The 25,398-nt window shown below is 36.6% G+C and overlaps 1 protein-coding gene across 1 annotated transcript; it reads right to left on the bottom strand.

Moving 5' to 3' along the window:
• Positions 1-685: 685 nt before the first annotated feature.
• Positions 686-24,721, bottom strand: sgk1 (serum/glucocorticoid regulated kinase 1). Its single transcript, XM_016257651.1, has 14 exons — positions 24,464-24,721; positions 24,190-24,311; positions 21,028-21,267; positions 11,912-12,109; positions 11,118-11,178; positions 4,843-4,918; positions 3,930-4,005; positions 3,627-3,815; positions 3,378-3,509; positions 2,726-2,962; positions 2,530-2,625; positions 2,236-2,391; positions 2,032-2,121; positions 686-1,867 (listed from the first exon to the last, which is right to left on the bottom strand). The coding sequence occupies exons 2-14, from the start codon at positions 24,265-24,267 to the stop codon at positions 1,700-1,702; spliced, it is 1,797 nt and encodes a 598-aa protein (XP_016113137.1). The 5' UTR covers positions 24,268-24,311; positions 24,464-24,721; the 3' UTR covers positions 686-1,699.
• Positions 24,722-25,398: the final 677 nt, after the last annotated feature.

Raw genomic sequence — 25,398 nt, forward strand, 5'->3', positions numbered from 1 at the left:
GTTTCAAAAGCAACATTGGGGGGGCGCTAGTGGATAAGATATCTTGTAACTCACTCCGTTCTATTTATGAACACTTTTTTTATTGGAATGCAGCATGGTCCCTTATAAAACATAAACATATTTACATTTTGAGATTTTATGACACCACATCACATATCTGCAGGTTATTGATGAGTGTTATATTTAGATACCTTTTATCAGACCATGTTGGCCTGTTAAGAGCCAAAGTATCTTTACAGTTTGTAATTCCCTGTTTATCCTGCATAGCATGTCTCTGAAATCTCGTAAAAGCAATGCTCAGGTTTACTTTTAACAAATTACTAGTAATTTCACTGATGAGTGACCTAGTTTAAGGCCCCAAGTGCAGCGTAACTAGTGAACTTGCTCAGACCATTACGCCGGGTCTCAGAAAAGCGGTTCTAGGAGCTGCAGTTAATACATACAAACATTGACAGCTGCCAGAGAAATTAAAATTATGGCTGGTTAAAGATGGGGTTCAATGTGCAGGGATGGCGTGAGCACTGGGTTGGGAAAGTAAAATGACGCACAACACTGAACTAACGGCAACCTTTGGCCAGCTGAGGAGACTAATGCGTTGTTTCATGGCGTGTGATGTTTGTTACATTATATGAACCAATGATTTCATCTACAGAAAAAAAGAAAACATGCTAAAGTTGTTTTGGGGAAAAATAACCATAAAGTTTTATTGCGAACCAAACAAGGTCACATGATTCAAACATTTTACAATTTTACAGTACATTTATAGTTACATATAAGCATACCTTAAGTTTTTGTTCCATATACATTAAAACTAATACATAGACCTTAAAATATACAAACAAACTTAAATAACCATACAGTCATATTCCATGGAATGTGATGTTCAGACAACTGGCCCATTTCTGAGCTGTACGATTACTGTACATCCCAGGAGGCTGGAAAACTAAGGTAAAACAGAGGCGTCTGATTCCTTGGTCCAAGTGCGTATCTACACACATTAGCAGCACATCCTTCTAGCACCTTCCGCTTGAGTCAAAAGAACAAGAAAAACATAAAAAAGGAAGTGCTCTTTAAATTAGGAAGATAAATGTGCAACTTGATCCCAGATGCGCAACTGAAAGATCACAAAAACATCAGATGCTGACATATTTTAGTGGTTTTAGCGTCACTTTGACTGTATTTATATCCGACACAGACTGACGTGCCAGATCACATGATTTAGATTAAACATGTGTGAAGGGGTGTTAAAATGAAGTACACACACGCACACACACATCCAATCCATCCAAAACAATGGTCTAGCACTGACAATCCTATAAAAGTAAATAAGCTGGAAATAAATCTCAAGAAAGGAAAAGTACATAACAATCGTCCATCAGCATCAATCTTCTCTCTCTCTTTTTCCCCATCTGTCTCTCTGACACAACCCGGGGTGAAAGCGGAGGAGAAATCGTGCATTTGGATGCAGTTGATGAAGATGACAAGTCCTTTTTTTAATGTGTAAAACTCAGGCCTTTTAACAAAGGCCTTTTGAGCTGCCGTACGCCATGTGCAAATGCCCCTATCTGGAGGCAGGGAAATGAGACAGGGTTTGCTTTTCTCATAGTGATGCACTACAGGTGTGATTCCATGGGACAGCGTTTCCATGGTAATGAGCTACAGGTAAGAGTCTATGGGATGGCGTTTCTGCGTCGATGGGCTACAGGTAGGAATCCATGGCAGGGGCATAAGAGAAGCCTAGGAAAGCCTCGGCCGCCTCTGTGATGCTGGCTGTGACAAGAGCGCTGTCCGGGGAGCAGCCGATTGAATTCGGCACCGGTTCATCGGTGAACTCAGGGTCGAAGTGCCGTAAGTCATTAGGCCCTGTCTGAAACAAAATTACAATTAATTGATAAGATGCTGAAAATATTTGCATAGCAGGATTCTCTGCATTCTCTTATCACAAATCAGCCAGAATGACTAGGTCCATTTATCTATAACACCCAGTGCTATGTGGTAATAACGCAAAGTCAATGCAGAAGTGGAACGTACCACGTTGGGGTTGAAGGGCGGCGTGAGCTTCTTGGCATTTAGATCATCCCAGTTTATGGGAGAGAAGAACATGTGGTTCTTGATCTCAGTCTACAAAAGTGAAACAGAAGATACATTAGATACAAGAGCAACAAAACTGCTATTTAATATTATATAGCTAATATATTTAATAGCAAAAACTATATATAATTCCAACACACTTACAAAGTCATCAGTGAAGCCCAGTCTCTTGGTTCTGTCTTTTTGCAGCAGGCCCTCCAGCAGGTGTCTGGCAGCGTTAGATATGTTGGGTTTGAGCTGCAGTGGCTTGTTCAGAATGTTATCGTACATTTCCGCTGTGTTACGGCTGTAGAACGGAGGCTGTGGAGAAACCATAAAAGCAATCAGCAATCATGTAAAAAGCCAAGTACTCAAGGCAATTCCAATGCAATTAAACTAATTAGTTAAATACATTCAATTAAAGGCATGATATCAATTTATTTTTCTGGAATAACTCACCAGGCCATATAACATTTCATACAGCACTGCTCCCAAACACCACCAGTCCACCGTCCGGTCATACGGCTGCTTGTGTAACACCTCCGGTGCCAAATACTGCAAGACAGAAGGAGAAATATCAAGATGAGTTAGCTTACTGACTGCAAATGCAGTTGCATTGTTTGAAAGCAACCGCTTAAAAGTGAATGTTATTTACCTCTGGTGTTCCACAGAAAGTTGATGTTGTTCCATTGGGTTCTATGTTCTCTTTGCACAGGCCGAAGTCGGTCAGGATGATGTGTCCTTGAGAATCCAAGAGAATGTTCTCAGGCTTCAAGTCTCGGTACACTATGTTCAGTGAGTGCAGGTACCCCAAGGCGCTTGCGATCTCGGCTGCATAAAACCGTGCACGCGGTTCCAGAAAGCATCGCTCCCGTTGTAAATGATAGAACAGCTATGGAAAGACACAGAGAGAGGAGACAGATTAGGCTGTGAATTCCATATCCTGAATGGCATACTTAATCAAGGGTTTCTAGACTCCACAATCCCGAACAATGGCAGGAAATGAGAACGTACCCCCCCCCCGCAGCCCCTCAGATACGTCTGTTGAGTTAGACCGAGTCTAAACCATCATAGCTGCTAAATCTGGCTCCCCTACCTCACACACTTTCCCCTCTCAGCCATTTCCGGAGGAGAGTTTCCTATTCAGAGCCCAGCCGCTCCTCTTTGCTTCTCATGACAGGATATCCCTTTTCTGTCTGCATCTACCTCACTGTCTCCAACATCTTTGATTCTATTTTCTCTTTTGTAAATATTGTTTTACTCCCTACAGAGTGTAGCTTTAAAAAAAGGCAAATGAAATAACGCACCTCTCCGCCATTGATGTAGTCCAGTACAAAGTAGAGTTTATCAGCAGTCTGAAAGGAGTAATGCAGGCCCACCAAGAAAGGATGCTTGACATTCTTCAGTAACACGTTGCGCTCAGACATTATGTGTTTCTCCTGAGGTCAGAGGTCATGATAAGAGGTCAAACAGCCATCTAGAACTACTATGTTGTTTTTAAACACATGCATTCTCCAAAGCCCAAAGCAGCTGACAGTAGGGAGTGAATTCCATACCTCTTTTTTCTTCAAGATGGCTTTCTTTTGCAGCACCTTGACTGCATAGAACTTCTCATCGCTCCGGTGGCGGGCCAGAAGAACCTTTCCAAAGCTGCCTTTTCCGATGACCTTGAGGAAGTCGAAGTCTGACGGTTTGGCAGTGGGGTTGGAGGAAGGGCCGAGGTTTATCTGCTGAGAAGGACTTGGCTGGAGAGGAGAGAAAGATGATTAGGCAAATATGATTCACATATTGTTTTGTAGAAAGATGCATGATTCATATACACACACATGCTTTCGTGACATAAATAAACGCAGATTTACCGGTGGGGAAGGGTTGCTGTTCATCAGCTCAGCATCTTGAGGAGGTGTCAAGTTCAAGATGGACTGAACCTCAGGACTGCAGGAAGAAAAGACCACTGATGATCAGATACATGGTTTAGCATGACAACTTAGCAAACAAAGAGAAATGTCTGAATATGAGTAGTTATAATTATATTATTATAGTTGTAATTTTATATTACTGCAATAATTATTTGAACAACAATAAAATGTCCAAAAAGTAAATAAAAATTGTTTTTATACATATGTTCTATTTTGTAAATAAACATTTGTAATAAGTTTGTAAATACATACAATTTCTTTATACATGAATGTATATTTTAAATAAATATGTAAACATTTACATTTTCTTTACAGATTTGCATAAAATAAACTTACTGCTTGCATGCATAAGAGTTTGTGGAAAGCTTCTGGATAAAGTCATTCAGTCCCATCTTTCTCTGTTTCATAAAGGCTGCACATAAAAGAAAAAGCAAAGAGAGAGAGAGAAAAAAGTCCATTAAAAAGCTAGATCACTTAATATTCTTCCCATTCTGTGCTAAAGTTGGCTCAGGAGATTCCATTCATCTGAAAAACAAAGCCTACCACTGAGATTAGCTACTAGTCCTCTTGTTTTAGAGTAGGTCAAGTCTGGAGCTGGGACGCCCGCTGAATATGAGTAGTTATAATTATATTATTATAGTTGTAATTTTATATTACTGCAATAATTATTTGAACAACAATAAAATGTCCAAAAAGTAAATAAAAATTGTTTTTATACATATGTTCTATTTTGTAAATAAACATTTGTAATAAGTTTGTAAATACATACAATTTCTTTATACATGAATGTATATTTTAAATAAATATGTAAACATTTACATTTTCTTTACAGATTTGCATAAAATAAACTTACTGCTTGCATGCATAAGAGTTTGTGGAAAGCTTCTGGATAAAGTCATTCAGTCCCATCTTTCTCTGTTTCATAAAGGCTGCACATAAAAGAAAAAGCAAAGAGAGAGAGAGAAAAAAGTCCATTAAAAAGCTAGATCACTTAATATTCTTCCCATTCTGTGCTAAAGTTGGCTCAGGAGATTCCATTCATCTGAAAAACAAAGCCTACCACTGAGATTAGCTACTAGTCCTCTTGTTTTAGAGTAGGTCAAGTCTGGAGCTGGGACGCCCGTCTCCGTTTGGATTGTCATTGCTGTAGTTTTCCACTCCGGGCCCGCAACCAAAACGACACAAAGCGCTACTGAACTCCTACGCTTCTGTTCCAACTATTTAAAAGGCAGGGGGAGGAGGCTAGAGATTGCGTTCCGCTAAGAGGCGTGGCTTGGCGTGCGTTCTTAGAGAGGAGGCGTGTCCTGACGCAAGTCTCTGTATGCGAGGGCGTGGCCTGGCGTAGGTTCTAGCGGAGTCAGCTGTGATGTCTCTGAGGGGCCAGCTGTGAGTGAACGAGAACGTACCGCCGCAAAATCTGATGTTATGTTACATACAGTTGAAAACAAGATCTTCCCGGATCTAACAAGCTGAGCAGGACTACATGTTCTGTTGACAGGAACGTCAAAAGGATTCAGAACTGAGTCACTGTATTTCTCTTTTATAAACAAACCTGCCTGCCTTAGAATACAGTCATAAACAGTCTTGCTACACATTCTCATTGCTACTTTATCGCAAGAGTAAACAACGTATTCAGTATGTAAGTGTACAAGTGTAAAGATAAAGCAGAAAAGATTCGGTTGATTCATCACACCTGTTCAAAAGACCTCCCAAAACTGCTATCCACGTGTACACAGCTCTTTCACGCTTTACTTCACTTTTTTTCCTCAAAGCCCATTTTACCGTCGTGACAGATGACGCATGAATGAGACAAAAGCAAAGGGACTCGAGCCAAACTTCAGCACTCACTGGAAAAGTACTGACTGGATTAACGGTGAATAACTCGTTCTTTTGTGTGGGCTCTTTTTAATGAATCGGTTCAACTTGTTCACTAAACAGTCCGAACGAGTCAGTCGGAGCCGTTATCGAGTCTACTCACAACTAACTCACTGAACGAATAACGTTATTAAAATGCAGTAAACGTTAAATATGCGGATACATATTAAGAATTTTAAGTAAATTTCCACACCGCGATGTCAGGGTGTAAAAATATCATGACGTAAAATAAGCCGACTCTGTTTTTGAACTGTTCGAAAGAACCGATTCGCGGAAATGAGTCGAACTTCACAGAACTAATTGCTTCTAGGAAAATTCAAGCATTCTTCTTCTGCTTTCTTCCCTTCTGTCATTTAGAGCCCGTATCAGGAAATTTACATTAGATCATGAAATGTCCTAGTTTTCCACAGTTGTGCAACTCTATACCCCAGCAGACTATTAATTAACGTCGTTTAAAGTTACTCATTCAACTCATTCAATTATAATAAAAGCTCAGAACCTAAGCCTCAAAAAGATTTAAACTCATAAATGGGTGGGTTGTGGCAAAAACCATTTTGACGTTAACCGCTTAGTTTAAGATGTAATGCTTGTAATTACAATGCATCTCATTTTGCAGCAGAGTTTTTCATACAGTAGGTCGTGGCACTTAACCCAGCACTGTAGAGCTTTACAACAAAACACATTGAAGTCATCAGCTGTTCTCACGCTAGTATTAGTAGAATAAATTAGTTCCAGTAACCGAACAACACTGAGTAAAAATATATCATGCATACATTCCAAAAAGTTGTTGATGATGCAGTGCATGGAAAGCATTAAATAATACAACATGAAGACTACAATAAACAACATGCACTTAATACGTATTTTTTCTTTTTTGGTTCTGCTTACATGTTGCTCAAACATGTAAGTAGCCTAATACATGTTTGTACATTACAATGAGTTATACTGTTAAATAACAATTTTAACGTAGAAAAAGATTGAACGCCCCTTTCAGATGTTTAAATAAACTGCTATATAAACTATACATAGGCCTATTGTGTATTTTATACATATCACTGGTTTATTATGATTAATGGGTTTTTGAGAAAAGTACAAACCTTTAAGTTCCGCTGAAGTTCTCATTGTGCTGTAAATCCTGACAAGTCTCTTATGAGAGCCAAGACTGACTAACGTGCCTTATGTTTGGCAAAGGCAGAGCCAAGTGCCTTTATCAGACTAAATCAATATAGATATGAGTAAGGTGTTAAAACCGGGTCACTGCCCCTACAGGAAACACACCTACAGATGTCTCCAGTACACCCTAATTATAAGCGGACACCTCCAGTGGAACGTCGTTTAAATAAAAACTGTTCCATAACACAATTTTTCCGCGATAAATTCGGCGGGATTCAACTTACATGACAGCGGAGAAGTTTTGTCTTTCATCGGGTCAGGAAAGAGCGTAAAGTGGCGCAGACACGCTTGATGAGAAAGTTTGGAGGTGAAAGAATTTTCTCAACCCGCCGCATTCCATCAGGGCTGATCTGACACCGGATATCTGCGGGGCGGAGTCTCTCCAGCCCTCCAACAATGTGCTGCACTGTTTTCATGAGAAGCTGAAGCTAAATGAAAACTCTACCTGAACACAGTTCTCCAGTTTTTGGGCATCATTGGCGAGTGCAGCTCGATTGAGACCGATAAAGAGACTTTTAATGCGGATATCGAGTCCTGCAACTTTTTCTCTTTTTTTTTGCAAAAAAGTTTTGTATTCTTTATGTTCTAATTAAGAGAAGTTAGATAAAGCAAACACCTCCTATAATGATCCACACCTCTCCAACACTAATTACAGTAAAGCATGAAAATGATCACACACAAAATACTCAAACACACAATCTTAAGACTGGGGTAAGTTGTCACACTGTATGAAATAAGTCGTAACGGAAACTATGATTATTACTAGTTGGAAATTATTACAAAAAATATTATTATATTACAATAGTTTTAATATAGTATTATATAATATACATTTTAAGCATAAAAATATTTAAAATATAAAGCACTGTTTTGGCTAAAATATATTTTGTTGTTTATTTAATTATAATTTAGCAAAGCATGAAATTGATTACATATAAAATACTCAAACATAAAATTATTATTATACTATATTAAAATAAAGGTTTAATCTAATATAATAAAATAATAACCACAATTCATAGCTAAATTGTAAACATAAATGTAAAAATATCAAAACATTGTTTTGGCCGATTGGATCATTGTAAAAAATTTGAACATATTCGAACAACTTTCCTGTGTGTTTTAGTATGTCGTCGCTGTCATACATTACACTCCTTGCGGTTCTCTATATTTCACAACAGTTTTACGAAATGTTTTGAAACTTTTCAACTAAGTTCTCTAAGTTCTAATTTAGATTCTCTTCCCCTTGTCTCCTTGTGCTCATCATATCATCCAGATTCTGGTCTTTTCAGTCTCTCATTTTTTGTGTAAATAGGAAGTGAAATAGAGGTCTAGGAGAGGATAGAGAGACAGAGAGAGCACACAGAGATCAACAGGGCTTCAGTCCTAAGTGTCCAAACACTTTGTTTATTTATGTAGGAAGATGGGGATTACGTAAAATCTTATTTAAATGCAGCTAAGCACTCAATACAGGACCCAAACATTATGCATACTAATGTGATCTTGGATCATACTCTGGTTTCAAGAGCATTATGCAATTTTCTTCACACATTCACATGAATGCATACAAATATGTGCGTACACAAACACACCTGCAGTGACTCTGTCAAGAGAAACTCTGGAGCTTATGAGATCATTTAGACAAATTTAGACTATGAGTACTGTAATATGAACACAAACAAATATATTAAAGATGCAGCTACTGTAGTTACAGATTCTTGTGCCTTCATAGGGATTGTACTATATTACTCAATTATGAGACAGCTAAATGTCAATGATTGCAAATTCCCTCATCTCCAGAGTACTCTATATTTTGGCATTTTTCGTTAAATGGGAAAGCACATTTTATCCAGCTGACCAGTCCCAAGAGACTCCGACTCCTCAAGACACTGTCCTCTCTGTACTTGACTTGGATTGAGTGTTAAAGGGTTAGTTCATCCAAAAATGAAAATTAGCCCATAAATTACCCTCAAGTCATTGTAGGTGTATATGACTTTCTTCTTTCAGACGAATCCAATCGGAGTTATATAAAAAATTGTCTTTGATCTTTCAAGCTGTTTCATGCCACTCAGCGGGTGTTGCACGCTTCAGTCCAAAACAAGTTAAATAAAAAGCACCCATCCATAAAAAAAGTGTCTCATATGGCTCCGGGGGGTGAACAAAGGTCTTCTTTAGCAAATCAATGCGCTTTTGTAGGAAAAATATCCATATTGAAACGTAATAATCACTTTAATGTAGCTTGCGCTCACTGTTGTAAAGGGAAGCAGTTCCGGGCGGATGACGTATGAGGTCAGCGCTGCGCATGCGCCAGTAAGCAGAAGGCCTTTGTTCACCCCCCGGAGCCGTGTGAGACACTTTTTTATGGATGGGCGCTTTTTATTTAACTTCTTTTGGACTGAAGCGTGCAACACCCGCTGAGTGCCATGAAACAGCTTGAAAGATCAAAGACGATTTTTAATATAACTCCGACTGGATTCATCTGAAAGAAGAAAGTCATATACACCTAGGATGACTTGAGGGTGAGTAATTTATGGACTAATTTTCATTTTTGGGTGAACTAACCCTTTTAAGTTATAGGACAAAAAGAAAAAAAACTTTCCACAGAAATAAGATAAAAGTATTTTTGCATTTGCCCTTTTTCAGATAAGCTTATCACCCTAACCTTTAAAAGACTGGTAATATACAGCCATGTCATTGCGAAGGAATTTTCGAAATCTTCTATCTACAGCGTCAGCAACAGACCATTTATGAATGAGTCATTAATTATGGTCTGTTTGGTCTTGAAATCATGAAAAATAAAAAACAGCTCCCTTGTCGCTTCTCATCTACATTATAACCAAACAGAAACTTGTTTTTTCTTATTTTCTCACCAAGGATGCATTTATTTGATACAAATACAGTAAAACAGCAACACTGTGAAATATTATTACAATTTAAAATAACTTTTTTCTATTTTAATATGTTTTAAAATGTAATTTATTTCTGTGATTGATTCCTGATAAATAGAAAGTTCATAAGAACAGCATTTATTTCAAATAAAAAAATTAAACTGACCCCAAACTTTTGAGTTTTTTTTATAAATTCCTTGATGAGAAAAGTTAAACAAGCCCAAAATAGAGAAATCATGGCAAATTATGTTCTGTCCTTTAAAACTAAAATGATTTTGTTTTCTTTAAAATCATCCTTTAGGGAAAAGAAAAATTCCTGTAGTAAAAAAAAAAATCACTCATACACATAAAATCATAATTCGCTATCAGTGTCAGGGGTAGTTTAGCACATACAATGCATGTTAAGAAGCACTTGATAAATGTGTGTGGTGCGTTTCTACCATTATTGGGTGGCATTGGGTGCTTGTAATTGAATAGTGTAGGAGTGTTTTATTCACTGATTCCTGATAAATAGAAAGTTCATAAGAACAGCATTTATTTCAAATAAAAAAATTAAACTGACCCCAAACTTTTGAGTTTTTTTTATAAATTCCTTGATGAGAAAAGTTAAACAAGCCCAAAATAGAGAAATCATGGCAAATTATGTTCTGTCCTTTAAAACTAAAATGATTTTGTTTTCTTTAAAATCATCCTTTAGGGAAAAGAAAAATTCCTGTAGTAAAAAAAAAAAATCACTCATACACATAAAATCATAATTCGCTATCAGTGTCAGGGGTAGTTTAGCACATACAATGCATGTTAAGAAGCACTTGATAAATGTGTGTGGTGCGTTTCTACCATTATTGGGTGGCATTGGGTGCTTGTAATTGAATAGTGTAGGAGTGTTTTATTCAAAGAAGTGCTGTTTTGAGCACTTGCCTAAACATTGTTATTAAAGGTTCAAATCTAAGCCTACAAGGATCAAGGTGATTATGGGTTATGCTTATACCAGCAAGAGAGAAAGACAGGGAGAAGAAACAAAACAACTCAAAAAGAAAGAGAAGGAAGTGCAACGACACAAAAGGAGAAAGATCCTGAAAGAGTTATAAAGGTGACTGAATGAGAAAATATATACAAAAGAGAGGGAGAGAGTACAATGAATGAGACAATGAATGAAAGAAAAGACTGGTGGAGAAATAAAGACAGAACCTACTGGTGTCAGACGGACAGCAATAATCAGAGTCAGGGTCTCCATGGTAGTAAAGGTCCATTGCCTGGGGAAAAAAAGAAGTAATGTAGGTCAGTGCAATGTGTCTTCAATGAAAACACTCTTTTGTTGTCTTCGTACCGCATGTCTCTTTTGACCTACACACAAGAGGTCTTCTTCCTTGAATATGATAACACTGAATATTAGAATTAGGACTTTGGTTTATTAATAATGTGCTTTAGATTAGTCACATGGAAGATTTTCAAACAGTTTTATCACACATGCACACTCATCAGTGAAATTAGGACTTTCAGATGGATGTCACATCTATCTTAATCTACTGCTTGCAAAAATGAAATCATGTGACATCTGGCTTGCAGTTTTGCACCCAAGCTGCGAGCTTTCTGTATGAAGTGAGCGAGAGAGAATGAGCGACAGCTTGGGAGAGAGAAAGACAGAATGAGCAATTTCCCAAATCCACTTCTTTAATAACCTCTCCCTGGAGAGCCGGCATCTTTGCACGTGCACCTACGCTAATGCACCTATGCTAATCTTTCCCATCCTATGTGTCTCACTGCTCTTTTATCTTGTGTAAACAGCTAAGTGGCTAAAATTAAGTTCAGGCAATAAAGAATGAAAAAGAATGGGAAATGAGCTCAAAATTCAACAAACAATGCTTCCAGAAATTAGTTTTCTATGTTTGACATGTTTTTGTGAAATATTGCACTTTGTGCTGTAATTGCATGGTATATTTTGTTATCTAATGCAATGATACATGAGACATTTGTTTGTGTGCTGACCTGTGTGCGCTGACGTGGTTGCCATGCCTCCTCATGCCCATAAGTGATGAAGGGTCCGTTGCAGATGCAACATTCCAGCAGTACGGGGCTTCCCAGCACTGGTGACATCGTCCAGGGGCAGATCACATGACCCTCTGATTCGGCCTCCTTCACCTTACTATCATTGTGATGTCGACTGAGCATCTTCCATTTTCTCACCTTTTGAAAAAACACAAATGAGGTAAGCTATTGCACTGACATGGCCTAGTAATAAGTCATTTAGTTGAGAGGATTCCAAACTTTTCAATGACAAGGACCCTTAAATATAATAAAAATATATCCCCTTGCAAGGAACACACTTCTTAAATTCTAAGACCTGTGTATATTGTGTGAGAAATATAGTATTAAATTATAAAGGAAACATTACTTTTTTATATATATTTTGCGTCATATTGTTATTGCACTGAAGCCAAAATAAATTATTATATGTTGCTGTCTGTTCAAGGTTAGTTTCAGTAAGTTTTTTTTCAAATATTACAGAAAATGAATACTTTTTATTAAAAAAATATGCATAAGAGACTGATCAAAAGTGACAGTAAAAACCTTTACATTTGATATATTTAAAAAACAAATGAACTCATGAACTTCAACTTCAATCATCCTTATTAGTTTCCTCACAAATATATCAAGCAGCACCGTTTTCACCAAACTGTTTCAACACCAATAATAAGAAATGTTTCTTGAGCAGCAAATCATCATATTAGAATGATTTCTGAGGGATCATGTGACACTGAAGACTAGAGTAATGATGCTGAAAATTCAGCTTTGCCTTCACAGGAATAAAATACATTACATTATATAAACATAGAAAACTGTTGTTTCTGCTGTTCACAATATTAGTATTTTACTGTATTTTTCATCAAATAAATGTAGTTTTGGTGAGAATATGAGACATGTTTCAATATATATGTATGTATATATTGCAGAAATTGTCTGTGAATCCCCTAATTTAGCTCATGTTTTTACCAAAAAGTGACTCAGAGTACACTTAGCAAAGGAACTATCTCTCTGAAGTAATCTCAATCTTGTTCAAGGCTATAATGACAATAGGTCATGGATTCACTATTGCAAGGTTAAAAAAAAAAGTTTAGTTACCAGCTCAGACTTTAACCACTACGTCACAATACCCCATGAGTAAGCATGATGCGCAAAACCAGCACAATAAATGGCACAGTAAAGTATAAATAGAAGCATTTTGTCATCAATGCCATCAATGCTGTAACTCTTGACATGCGCTTATTTCAGTAAATAAATAATCACGTAAATCGAGACATAAATCATCTCAAATCAAGGTTTTAGGGGTGAAATTCACTAAGAATATATAACGCTAATAGTTCATTTGCATGAGCTGACTGCATTGGTTTAGCACCTGATTCACAGGATAAAATACCTATTTTTGGATTTAAAAAATACCTATTCAAAAGTGTCTGTTTAGCAAATTTTCCTCTAAAGGCCATAGGACTAGATCTAAACTTGACTCAAAGACAAAATGAAGTGTGTGTGTCTGTGTAATTGTGCTGATAAAAGCTCAAGGGTCAGTGAAAGACGTCACAGCAGCGACTCAAGCTTATTCTATAATCCACAATAATCAGAAGGACACACACTGACACACACACTTTGCTCTTTAGCCTTTGATGCCAAGAATGAAGCACAGATTCCAGGGAAAGGTGATCTTGGAACTGTAACTAGCCTTTCTTAAGGGCCTAGTCTTGTGCACACACTCAGCATGGCCCAAATATTTTAACATCAAAAGCTGCCGATTATGTAAGTGCACTTACAGGAAAATGTTAAGATAAAAACATGGTTAATCAGCAGCTCTTCCCTCCCCTATCCACCAAAAAGTGTGTGAGTTGGCATTTCGCATGCAAGGCTTTGCACTGCTATTGTAATCTAAAATCTCTCTGACAGTATTTACCAGGCAGAGATTTTCTAGTCAATACAAAGTCATTATATTTCCAAAGCCCTGGGCTGTGTTTGTGTCTGTTTATGTATGTAGCCAGGGAGGTTGAATCACACACTATAACTCTGTTTGAGGAGATTAGACCCAACCACTTGTATGGGATTGGCCTATGTGGAATTCCCAAAAGGCTTCCTCCCTCTGCATCCCATCATGAAACCCAGCTGGGAACAAACGCTACTGAAAATCCCATTTCCTTAGCCTTCTTGACATTAAATACTTTTGGAAAGCTGTCCTGCACAGATGTCCTGTGATGTATAAAATGTTCCAAGCAAAAGTATTAATTATATTAAAAAAATAAACACGTTTATCTGTACTTAGCATAAAATATTTTCAAATAATACCAAAGTAAATGTAGTTGCTTTGCCATATTTTCAACAATTTTAGTTTAATATCTTTCATACTTCATAGTTCACACTTTAATAAATTTTACTAAAATACTTAACATTTATTCTGAATTCATAATATGTGCACAATTTAAAGATTACACACTTTAATTACAGTAAAAACAGTAATATTGTAAAATATTATTACAATTTAAAATATCCCCTTTAAATGTTATCTTAATATTTTTTACATGTTTTTAAATACATTTTCAAATTGATTTCTGTGAAGGAAAAAATTAGATTTTTTTTTTTACGTATGAGCCTTTACTGACACGTGATCAATTTAATGCATCTTTGCTGAGTAAAATGACTGATACTTAACTTTTAAACAGTCGTGTACATATTTTATACAATATATTACATTCAAATACATCATATTTAAGTGTATACATCAAACTAAATCTATTCTATATAACATTTTTAGAATGCAGTTGTTCATGCCCATAAGAGTTTTTAATAAGAGAAATTTCATGCCCATAAGAGAAATTTGTCACACCGCAGGACCACTTCAAATGAACTCTCAGAGGCAAAACATGATTAAAAACTGTGGAAAAGAGAAATTGTGACCAATCCCAGCACCTAAGATTTACACCCTTATTAAAACAAAATTTAACTTGACATTGTGATGTTAATAAAAAACAACAACAATCATGAACACATCATGTGTCAACTACAATTTATTGTAGTTAATAATTAACTACATAACTATGTAGTTATAATTTCTATATAGGCTAAACAATTTTTTTGAGCACTTTAGTATTTTAGTGTTCTTGTCTATCCAACCCAAGTTATCTAAATCATGACATACCATAAAGCATAAAAGTTGTTTTCACGTTATGCTATTTTAATGAATGCAGACAAACCCTGCAAGTTTTACCTTTGAAAGGTTTAGCTCAATACAGTGGTCATTTTTGCTCCTGAAGAATAGTGAAGTAAAGCCCTACACACTAAATCCTGTAAGCATAATTAAACCCGCTCTGAACTGGGAAAGTATTCCATTCCCACAGAATAAGCATTACTTCCCTCCTAAAATCTATTAACCCGCTGTGCTTCTTTGTAGGAGGATTGCGGAACGATTCAGGAAAGATTACAAAATGATTCAGGCCTTTTCTGCACCAGTACAAAGCTCTCTAAATATAATCGCTCCTTCAACACGATAGCGGAAAATATATAAAGTCATGAACTTCCTTAGAAGAACTTCTACCCAGCTGACACCGCTGGCCCACGCTTGGAAGGTGAGAGGGAATTTGGCTCGGAGCCACCCTCGACTGGCACAGCACCAGAGTTTGCATGCAACAGCATAGTTAAGGGCCGGGCGAAAGACAAGGGGCCCAAAACAGAGATAAAGAATCACCCGAACCAGAGCAGGAGCTCTGACTGGAACTGACGCTGATGTTGCCATTTTAAGGGCTCTGGTGACAGCACTTCTGTGTGGCGTGTTTTCCCCTGAAACCTAGTAACCATTAGCCTCATTAACCCCAACTAGAGATTCATAGGGGACAAAGGGTTATAGTGCCAGAGACGAGATGCGTGAACAAACAGATAAAAATAGTACTTTGCTAATTGGCTGACAGTCCAGAAGCCATTATTGTATAATCCTGATGCCTTATACAACACAAATGCTGTTTTGTACTGAACAAGTCAGAGTTATTATAATAATAACCAACCAGAGTTATTATAGTTAACTAAAACCATTAAAACTGTTACTTCAAATGAATGTTAACTGAAATAAAACTTTTAAATAAATTATTTTATTTCAGCTAGTTGCCAAAGCAGTTCTCATTTTCATTTAGTTTAACTTGACATACTAAAATAACTGAAATAAAATTGACTAAAAACTATAGATATTTAAGTAAAAATCTAATTTTTATTAAAAAATTTTAATTAAAAAACTAATTAAAATGTCAAAAACATAAAAATAAAAAAAAAACATAAAACTTTAACTAAAATTAAAAAGAAAAACAATCATTCTAAATAATTAAAAAACTACAACAGAATCTCAGTGATTCTAAAATCACACTAACAAAGTCCACAGCATCTCAGCAGGGTTAGGATCCGTTTGTTTATGCGACCAGTCAAAGCTCTGGAATTCCAGTCACTGACATCAAAACAGCTTTGAATTTACGAGAACTAATGACACATGCTCTGGATTGTGGACAGATGATGGCAGAAGTGTGTGTTTTTGTGGTTGTATTTGCCCAGGGGAATATTTTATAGCGCAAACGTTGCTCTTTCATGGCTCAGGAGACATTTGTTTTATTGTATTATTGCCGTCTCAGATGTTTCTCCTTAGGTAAAATAGAAATAAAAGCGAATAAAGCAATACAATTAGCATATGTCAGATCACTAAGTTTTGGGAGTTCATTTTTACTTCAGATAAAATCTGACATTTAGAGGAGACATACAGTGGTGTGAAAAAGTGGTTCATGCTCGAAAACACTCCAATGTGGCTGAATTACAACAATTCTGCATAGATGAGTGGACCAAAATTCCTCCACAGCGTTGCAAGTTATCGCAAACGCTTGATTGCAGTTGTTGCTGCTAAGGGTGGCCCAACCAGTTATTAGGTTTAGGGGGCAAACACTTTTTCACACAGGGCCATGTAGTTTTGGATTTTGTTTCCCCTTAATAATAAAAACCTTCATTTAAAAACTGCATGCTGTGTTCACTTGTGTTATCTTTTACTAATATTTAAATTTGTTTGATGATCTGAAACATTAAAGTGTGACAAACATGCAAAAAAATAAGAAATCAGGAAGGGGGCCAACACTTTTTCACACCACTGAATGTCCCTTTCTCAGGGGATAAATCTAAAACGGAGACTTGTGCAAGTTTCTATTTGTGCTCCATTTAATCCCATTGCCATCTAGGAGAGGCAATTGAGAAATTAACAGGATCACATGTCATTTTTTACCCTGTGGCTTTCTTTGTTTTGCAGAACGCAAAAGAAGATGTTTTGAGAAATATGTTGGTGGTCTTTTTTTTTTTTTTTCTCTCGATACAATGAATGTCAATGTGGTCCAGTGTTGTTTTGGACACCACTGACTTTCACTGTATGGACAAAAACAGTTGAAACATTCTTAACAATTTATTATTGTTTTTCAACAGAAGAAAGAAATTCATAGAGGTTTCGAACGACACGAGGAGGGTGAGTATTTAAATTTTTGCACAAACTCTTCCTTTTAACACAAGTTTCTGATTATATTACTGTCTAAAAGAAACAAATTAGATATTAAAAATGTCAAATTTTGTCAGTTGACTTCACTTTAAACCCTCTACATTGAAGAGTTTAATCAGTCATAAGCAATCAGACAGTTAATATAATCATCACGACGGGAACAATCTGCTTCATACAATAATTATTCAGCAGATCCTCCAAATAAATCACATACGATCTCATCACAGGCTCACCGAAGTACTGAAGGCCAGCACAATGTGGTCAATCAAACTTTATGCTCATTTCAACCCGGCGAAACCTGGCACTATAAAAACTGGCCCTGCGTGTGTGCGTTTGTGTGATCCGCAGACCTCATGAGCGATGAGTCATAGGCGCAACCCCCCACTCCTCGCATCTTTCTGCCACATTAATTCCACAAACACACACAAATACAAACAAGCACACAAAGCCACATGCAGAGCGAGAAGGAGCCCCACTGCTCTCCATATTTTCACAGGGCGTGAAATAAAAATCCTTCCAGGCAACAGCTACTGTAAAACACGATCATGTTCCTTCTAAAGAGTCAATAGAACAAAATAAAGGAAACATAATACAGATCCATCACAAGCCTGGGTTACTGGGGGAGAGTTTGGAAGGACTTTAACTATAAAATCAATCCTCAGCTGTTGCTTTAGCAGAATAATAATTAAAAGGATGACTGAGTAGCGATAGATCTGAGCTGACAGTGATGATGAAGGTAGGTTATGAGGATGAACAGAATTAGATATTACTCTCAGGTTGCTGAATGAATTCAGTCATTCATGATGCCGCTGCGGCTCCTGCGATTCGGTCATTCGCACCCTGATACACATTACATAACTTCAGCCTCGAGACCGACCGGACACAAAATGATGTGTCATCTCTCTCGCTTTTTCACTCTCCCATAATATTTCCTCTTCTCCTCTCCCATTCTCCATGTCAGGACACATATATTTTTAACCCAACCTAACCTTGATACACAAGCCGCCCAATTGTAGCTCCTACACAGAATTCATGAATAAAACAGCTCAGGCATTAGTTCTCTGGTTATTTGAGAACTGTTTGTGGCAAAGCAGAGGAGAAGTAGGCAAGAGGTTATCAAATCAATCAAACACAAAATTCAACCAACCTCAGACGGCTACAAGTTTAGCCATTGTTATGTAATCGACACTGTCTGTCTGTCTTATCTATCTATCTATCTATAGTGCTGCAAATACACCAACATATAAGAGAAAGTAAGATATAATGCAGCTAGGTTAATAGGTTGCATAAAATAATAAACTTAAAATGTTAAAGATGGAAATCATATTAGTTCAGAAGTTTTCAAAAATAAATATGACACTTGTAAGGGATCCCTTTACTAAAAAATATGCTCTGTAAAAAAATAGTAAGTGTCATATTATAAAAATAAAAGTAAATCAAATTATTAAACAATAAATTGTTAAAATATAAATGTAGACTTATTTACTTTGTATTAAATATTAATATGAAAATATTCAATAAATGTGTCGAAAAAGTCTTTGTATTAAAAATTATTTTTATATTATATTTGTGTTCTATATCTTATATATTACAGAAACAATTTCAGTTAAATTAAAATTTATTTGTATAGCACCTTTCACATTTTGCTTGTGTTGTGTTTCATAAAAATCCATTTTATTTTCTCTGAAATTTTCGACTTATGCTCTCAAACCCCCTTGCAACTCCTGAATTAGTTTATTTATCACAATATCAGATTAATTGAACTTTAAATTTTAAATATTTTCAGTGCAAGTAAGGAATTTGCCATGTAAAATTAACACAATTAATACAATTAAATTAACATTTCAGGTGTTTCTTCAGGTTTTCCTTTCTCTGTTCAAAACGTTTCACAATTTTTTTTTCTTGAAAATAATGTTTTAATTGTCAATTTGGTACACAATTTATAGATTTATGCTGTGTCCTCACATCACATTCCATTAGTCTTTTGCAATGTCCAAACAAAAGCATGTTACTTCCTGGTTTAACTGAAGTAATTCTGTGATGTTTTGTGATGTTAGTTGGTTTGTGTCACTGTAAAACATTCCATCATGTTTTACTTTGTCGGTATTACATTAAAATTTCAAATTGACACCTTATGCAAGCTAACATTATTCCTCACAGAGCAATACCTAATTTTAGCTCTTAATTTCCATTCTGTTAGCTTCCAACCTCATCATTTTCATGCCATTGTGTAATTAATCAAATTATATGCTTCTGCAGTTAAAGTACCACAGCACATTTCTGAAAGTTTGCTAAACAAATGCTTCCCTAAATAACAACACATACAATACAATGTATTTCAAACTGCCTGTCTGTTTCATAAACTGAGGGAACATATAGCGAGCAGTGATGCTGTCATGTGTGATCGCTCTCTCTGCAGGGACGACTGAGATACACACTCCCTCTGAGCGCTGTGTCATCTCTCTAATACTCACTGTCTCTGAGAGCCAATCAAGCAGTCAGGGGAGCAACTGTGGAAGAAAGTGAGAGAGCGCTCAACTCAGCTAACCTATAGTCCAACCCTGAGAAGCTGTTTAGCATTGCTAAATGGAAAGACAACATGCTCAGCCTCTTATGCATCCCTACGGCACGCTAAGATTAAAAGCCTGCACCGCAAGGGATCAGAACAAACCAGCAAAATTAATTAGAAAATTACATTAAGAGCATTTTTGTAGGTCCTGAAGTATGGATGGTGTAGAAATGATTAGACCCTGTTTATGATTTCGATTCTCTTCACGTCTGCTGTAAACTGATATCTGAGGTTATTTCAATCTGAATCCTTACCAGTCACTACAAAAAGTTAATTACATCAGTTTCTTCCATTTCTATTTCTATAGCTCTTTGTTTTACTTTTTTATTGTATTTTTTTTTAATTTTTATAAAATCTTTGTATTTTATATATTTTCTTATAAAATATTGGTGTTCCATATCTTATATATTACAGAAACAGTTTGAGTTCAATTGAAATTTATTTGTATAGGACTTCTTTTTTCATTTTTTTTGCTTATTTGTTCAATTATTTCATAAAATCCTTTTATTTTCTCTCAAATTTTCTACGGACCATCTAAAACCCCCTTGTGGGCCCTGGTTTGAAAACCCCCAAATTAGTTAATCACAAAGTCAGATTTAAGTGAACACAGGGACGGTTTTTAGTTTTTTTTTAAGTTCAACTGGGTATTTTGCCATGTATCCAAGTAAAATTGGCAATTTATTAAAGAATATCTCAAATGCTTTTTGTATGTTTTCCTTTCTCTCATTAAAATGTTTCAAACTAATGTTTTCTTGGGAATCATCTTTTAGTTGGTCTAAAATTTTCTTCAATTTTTATCCGAAAATGTTAAGTTCCAATAAAACAACGAAAATATACGACACTGTCTATTGACAAAAACAGCAATTTTAAATTATTATTTAAATCTTGTCTGTCAAGCAAGGCTCAAGATTGAAAGTTTAGAATCACTCCTGAAGAGTGAATATATGCATGAATAAACAACTAACAGATGACGGAAAAGTTAATGACCTTGCATGTCTTGTTCTTGTCTGTCTGGCAAGGTGTGCATGGGGCACAGGGCTGACAGAGAGGGCTGGGGGGGTGAGGGAGGTAGTATCCTCCAGGACTGTAGTGGCAGCAGCTGTAAGGAGCTGGGAAGTGTGTGTACCACAGGTCCTGGCCTTCCTGACATTTCGGACATGGAGACAGGAAGCCCTTAGCCTGCACCTTCTCCACATTCACCTTCGGATTCCTCATCCACCTGCGCACCTGGAGGCAAAACATGAAAGATTTTTACATCTGTGCATTATATAATGAGTGGTGGTGCAAGTTGATTCAAGACTCAAGGGTTGGTAACCAGTAAGTTGGTGGTTAACTTGACCTGGAGTAGGAACCTAACACACTAAGTGCAGGAAACAAATTCCAGGGGTCATGTGGCGATTGTAATACATTTCCATGAAATGCTTATAAAACCATGTGTTGTATTAACAACATCTAGAATAAGTATGTTGGCTGTAGATATGAAATCCCAGAGGAAAGTGTTATGCTCAGATGTTGCTCGTTTATAGCTCAGGATATTTAATGGCATTCTCAGAAACATTTCTCTTAAGAATCAACTTTGCATCTGATAATCGTCTGAAAACTTCTTAGACTACCTGACTTTAAAAATAATGTCAAATACAATAAAAGTCAAATAAAATTATTTATATTTATATAAATATACAGTATAATGCTCAATAGTACCAAGATAAAATAATGTAAAGTATTAAAATAGTATGACATAAAATGATATATTAAATAATTAATTAATTAAATATATATTATATATGTATATATATATCATATATATGTCTTGGCAAATTTGAGCAGTTTTGTTACGTTAACATCTCTTCTGATACTGCAGATGAGACATGTGACACTGCATAAGTGAAAGTTTCAATCTACACCCCATTTAATATTAAAGAAATCTTATTTGTGATTTTCCTTCATGTGGGATGGAGTATTTTTTTCACAAAGGCTCTTGTGAAACCCAGTTGTCAAACACCATGTTTTTCAAAGTAGACAATTATAATATTTCATCATGTGAAAACATCTTGAATTGTTTAAGGCAATCTGTGAATATGAATTTTGGATTGGTGCATTTGCTCCTGTATTAAACGAGGCGTCTCAGGGCCGTACCCGAGTATGTCTTTACAAGCTAAACAATGAAATCTGAAAGGCATCCTCCAAATCACCAGCAGTGACTGACTAAAAGAGGCAGGGCACAGGGTCGTATGTCTTCTTTGTAGTTTACAATGTATTTAATGACTTCAATCCCTTGAGTGAAAAGCAATTTTCTAGGCCCCAGGAAATCCTGGAACTCACGGCGAGCACAGGCTGAGAGATTTCCACTTCTCACTTCATTTCATACAGCTGCCAAACAGCCAGATGAAAAAACAATCTCAAAGCTCTATATGATCAAACCTTTGTCTTTTTTTAGAACGAAGGAAACAATGGAGAAAAAATCCTGAAATGAATGAAAACAATGCTTCCCAATGTCTCACATACATAAACAGTTACAGCATATAGTCACAGATCCTAACAATTCACTGCTCTCTTCCTGTCTCTCTTCTTTGATCGGATTTTCAAAGTTATGTCATCGTATGTTGTCACTGTGGTGGTACACTAGCATTCAGAGTCTCGCTGCTTTAAGCTTCAAATACCTTACCCTTCTCTTCTTAAAAGAAATATTCAATATTTTAAATATTACAAAAAGACAAATAATAAAATTAAATCTCAGTTAAATCTAATCAATAATTTGCCATGTATTAATTACATTTAGTCAGTTTTAATAAACAAAAATAATATTTTGTCTGACAAGAAATTAAAGCAAATATTCAAAGATTTTATATATTAATCTAGTCTCATCTCATCTCATTTGACATGCTGCGTTTTCTGTGCAGTAGCCATGTCAGTGTGTTATTGTTATGATCTGCATGTCAGGCACACGAATCATTCTTTACAGGAATCAAACACTGAAGCAATGGCAACTCAATAAACCACTCCAAATACACGCTCTACTGATGACTCAGCAACTCACCAAACTTTAGTCACTAGAGAAAACATCAGTGTGTGTGTGTTACCCAGTGCACAGAGCAAGTTAACAAACCCACAAGTCAAAACACACAGTTAATGCAACACACGTACGAGACAACACTGCAAGCTGACCTACAAAAGACAAACATCAACCTTGGCACTGTAGAAGATTCTTTCTCTCTCAGTCTCGGTGTACACATAAATACATAATAATCCAACAAAACCATCTCACTGAGTCACTCTCTGACACTCCATCTGCTGTGTGTGTATGTAGAAGTCTGGACTCAATCCCAAACCACACACACTTTCTCGCCTATAACCTAAACAAATACATTATATTTAAATAAATAATTCCAAACATGTTCAGATTGGCCATTACAACAGTCACAAATCAAGCTGGAATAGCAATTTCGCTTTTGTTCAATTGCAAACAAAAGAAATCCATAAACAGTCTCAACACTAATGTCAAATGAGATTGAAAATTGTATGTGCATATTCACAACTGGACGTCAATCTCGCAGCCATGCCACAAACAGCACATTATGTATATATATATACCACAACCATATTGGCTACTGCTGATGTTAGAGGTTTTTAAATATTGATTGATATTGGATATTTAATTGTTTATGCTCATTTCCCCTATTTGTACATTTAGATTACCTTTGTTGTCATCTAATGCTCACTTAATCTTTAAAAGCAAAAATGATTTAATAAAATAACAATAAAAATTTGATTAAAAAAAAATGTATTTTAGTTTTATATAAATATTTTTACATATTTTATCTATACATTTTATAATTTTTTTAATCTATTTTATTATTTATTCAGATAAACATTTATTTTATTTAAATAATATTTATTTTATTTAAATAGTTTTATTTACATTTTTTATTTACTTACCTACTTATATAAAATACTATATAATATACTATACTTTTAAACCCTTAAAACATTTCTGTGGAAATGACTTGAGCCCGATTCAAACTAAATTCGTCCACCGTGCAACATGTCAGAGCATATGCATTACCCACCAGGCCACGTCTCCAACTGAACAGCACTTTTAAGTCTCCACAAGCCACAGAAGTTCTGCACCCAGCATTCTCACAAACTCACCTTCCTCTTGACAAACTGGAAGGCAGAGCACTTCTTAAAGGAGAAAGACTGTTTCTCTGCATTATGGACCAGCCTCATGGCCTCCGGCCGGCCCGCGCACTCTGCGGACCCCAGCGTGATGCCTTTGAGAGGGACGAGAAGGTGAAAACACTATTATGAGCTCTTCTGTGTTGCCTGAAGCAATTACAACAGCACAAATCTGTGATATCTGTTGCCTGACAAGCACATGTGTGTGTGTGCGTGTGTGTGTGTGTGTGCATGCCTGTGGCCGTACCTGTGTTGTCGTCCTCCTCGGTCCAGGTTGTTATGATTGTCACTGCTGACCGATGATATCAGCTGATGCCGCGAGTCCGTCCCGATGATGCTGCTGGATTTCACAGCAAGTCTCTGCAGCACCACCACTGTGTGAGTGTGTGTGTGTGAGAGAGACAGACAGAATGAGATGGAGCCGAACAGACACCTTGTCAATGTGACAGAGAGAGAGTGTTGTAATCAGAGAGGAGCGCACCTTCCTCCCTGCCCTCTCTCTCTCTCTGTAGCTCTTCTCCGATGGCACGATACACCCTCTCTCCTCCTCCTCCTCCGCCCCCTTCCCCACTGTGTTTTCTGCAGAAGCAGATGCTCTCTCCATCGCAGCGTCTCTCTCTCCATCCCACCCTCCCCGCTGCTTTGATTGTGTGAATGGAAGGATGGGCGAAGGATGAATGAAGGCTGATGGATTGGATGGGTGTGTTTAGCCTGACCAGTGCCGTTACAGGAACCGCTGCAGTGCTGCAACCCCCTTCTGACTCACACACACAGCATCTCTCAGGCTCTTTTTCTCTCAGTCCTACCTGTCTGTTTTTCTGGATTATCTTGGTCAAGAATCATTTATGAATGAGCGGGGGTGAATGAGTCAACAGGTTCGTCATCCTGCGAGCAGCGGATGTCACACATCTGCAGGGAGAGGGAATGGAAGATAATGAGGGGGGAATCGATATACTGAGTTAAAGACATAATGACAGAGATCCATCAACTCCTTGTTCTTCTGAGTCAGTGGTAAGTATATCAGGATGTTGACAAAATTCAACGAAAGATTCAAAATGGCAGCATTTGGGGACCTTTTTTTTTTTGGTAAATATGTTAATTTTAAAAAATAAACCAAACCAAGTAAGAATGGTTTTCCCTCAATAGATGTTTATAAAAAAAAAAAATAAAAAAAAAAATATA

Source organism: Sinocyclocheilus grahami, unplaced genomic scaffold, assembly GCF_001515645.1.
Source record: "Sinocyclocheilus grahami isolate Dianchi unplaced genomic scaffold, SAMN03320097.WGS_v1.1 scaffold29.1, whole genome shotgun sequence".
In the NCBI taxonomy this organism is placed as follows: domain Eukaryota; kingdom Metazoa; phylum Chordata; class Actinopteri; order Cypriniformes; family Cyprinidae; genus Sinocyclocheilus; species Sinocyclocheilus grahami.

What these genes read in the sequence shown, in the direction of transcription:
- sgk1 (XM_016257651.1), bottom strand. Translation starts at nt 24,267, where the DNA reads ATGAGGCTGGTCCATAATGCAGAGAAACAGTCTTTCTCCTTTAAGAAG. An exon ending in ACAGCAACCCTTCCCCACCG is followed by an intron (nt 3,816 to 3,929) that starts GTAAATCTGCGT and finishes TCTCCTCTCCAG; the next exon opens with CCAAGTCCTTCTCAGCAGAT. An exon ending in TGGGCTTCACTGATGACTTT is followed by an intron (nt 2,122 to 2,235) that starts GTAAGTGTGTTG and finishes TCACTTTTGTAG; the next exon opens with ACTGAGATCAAGAACCACAT.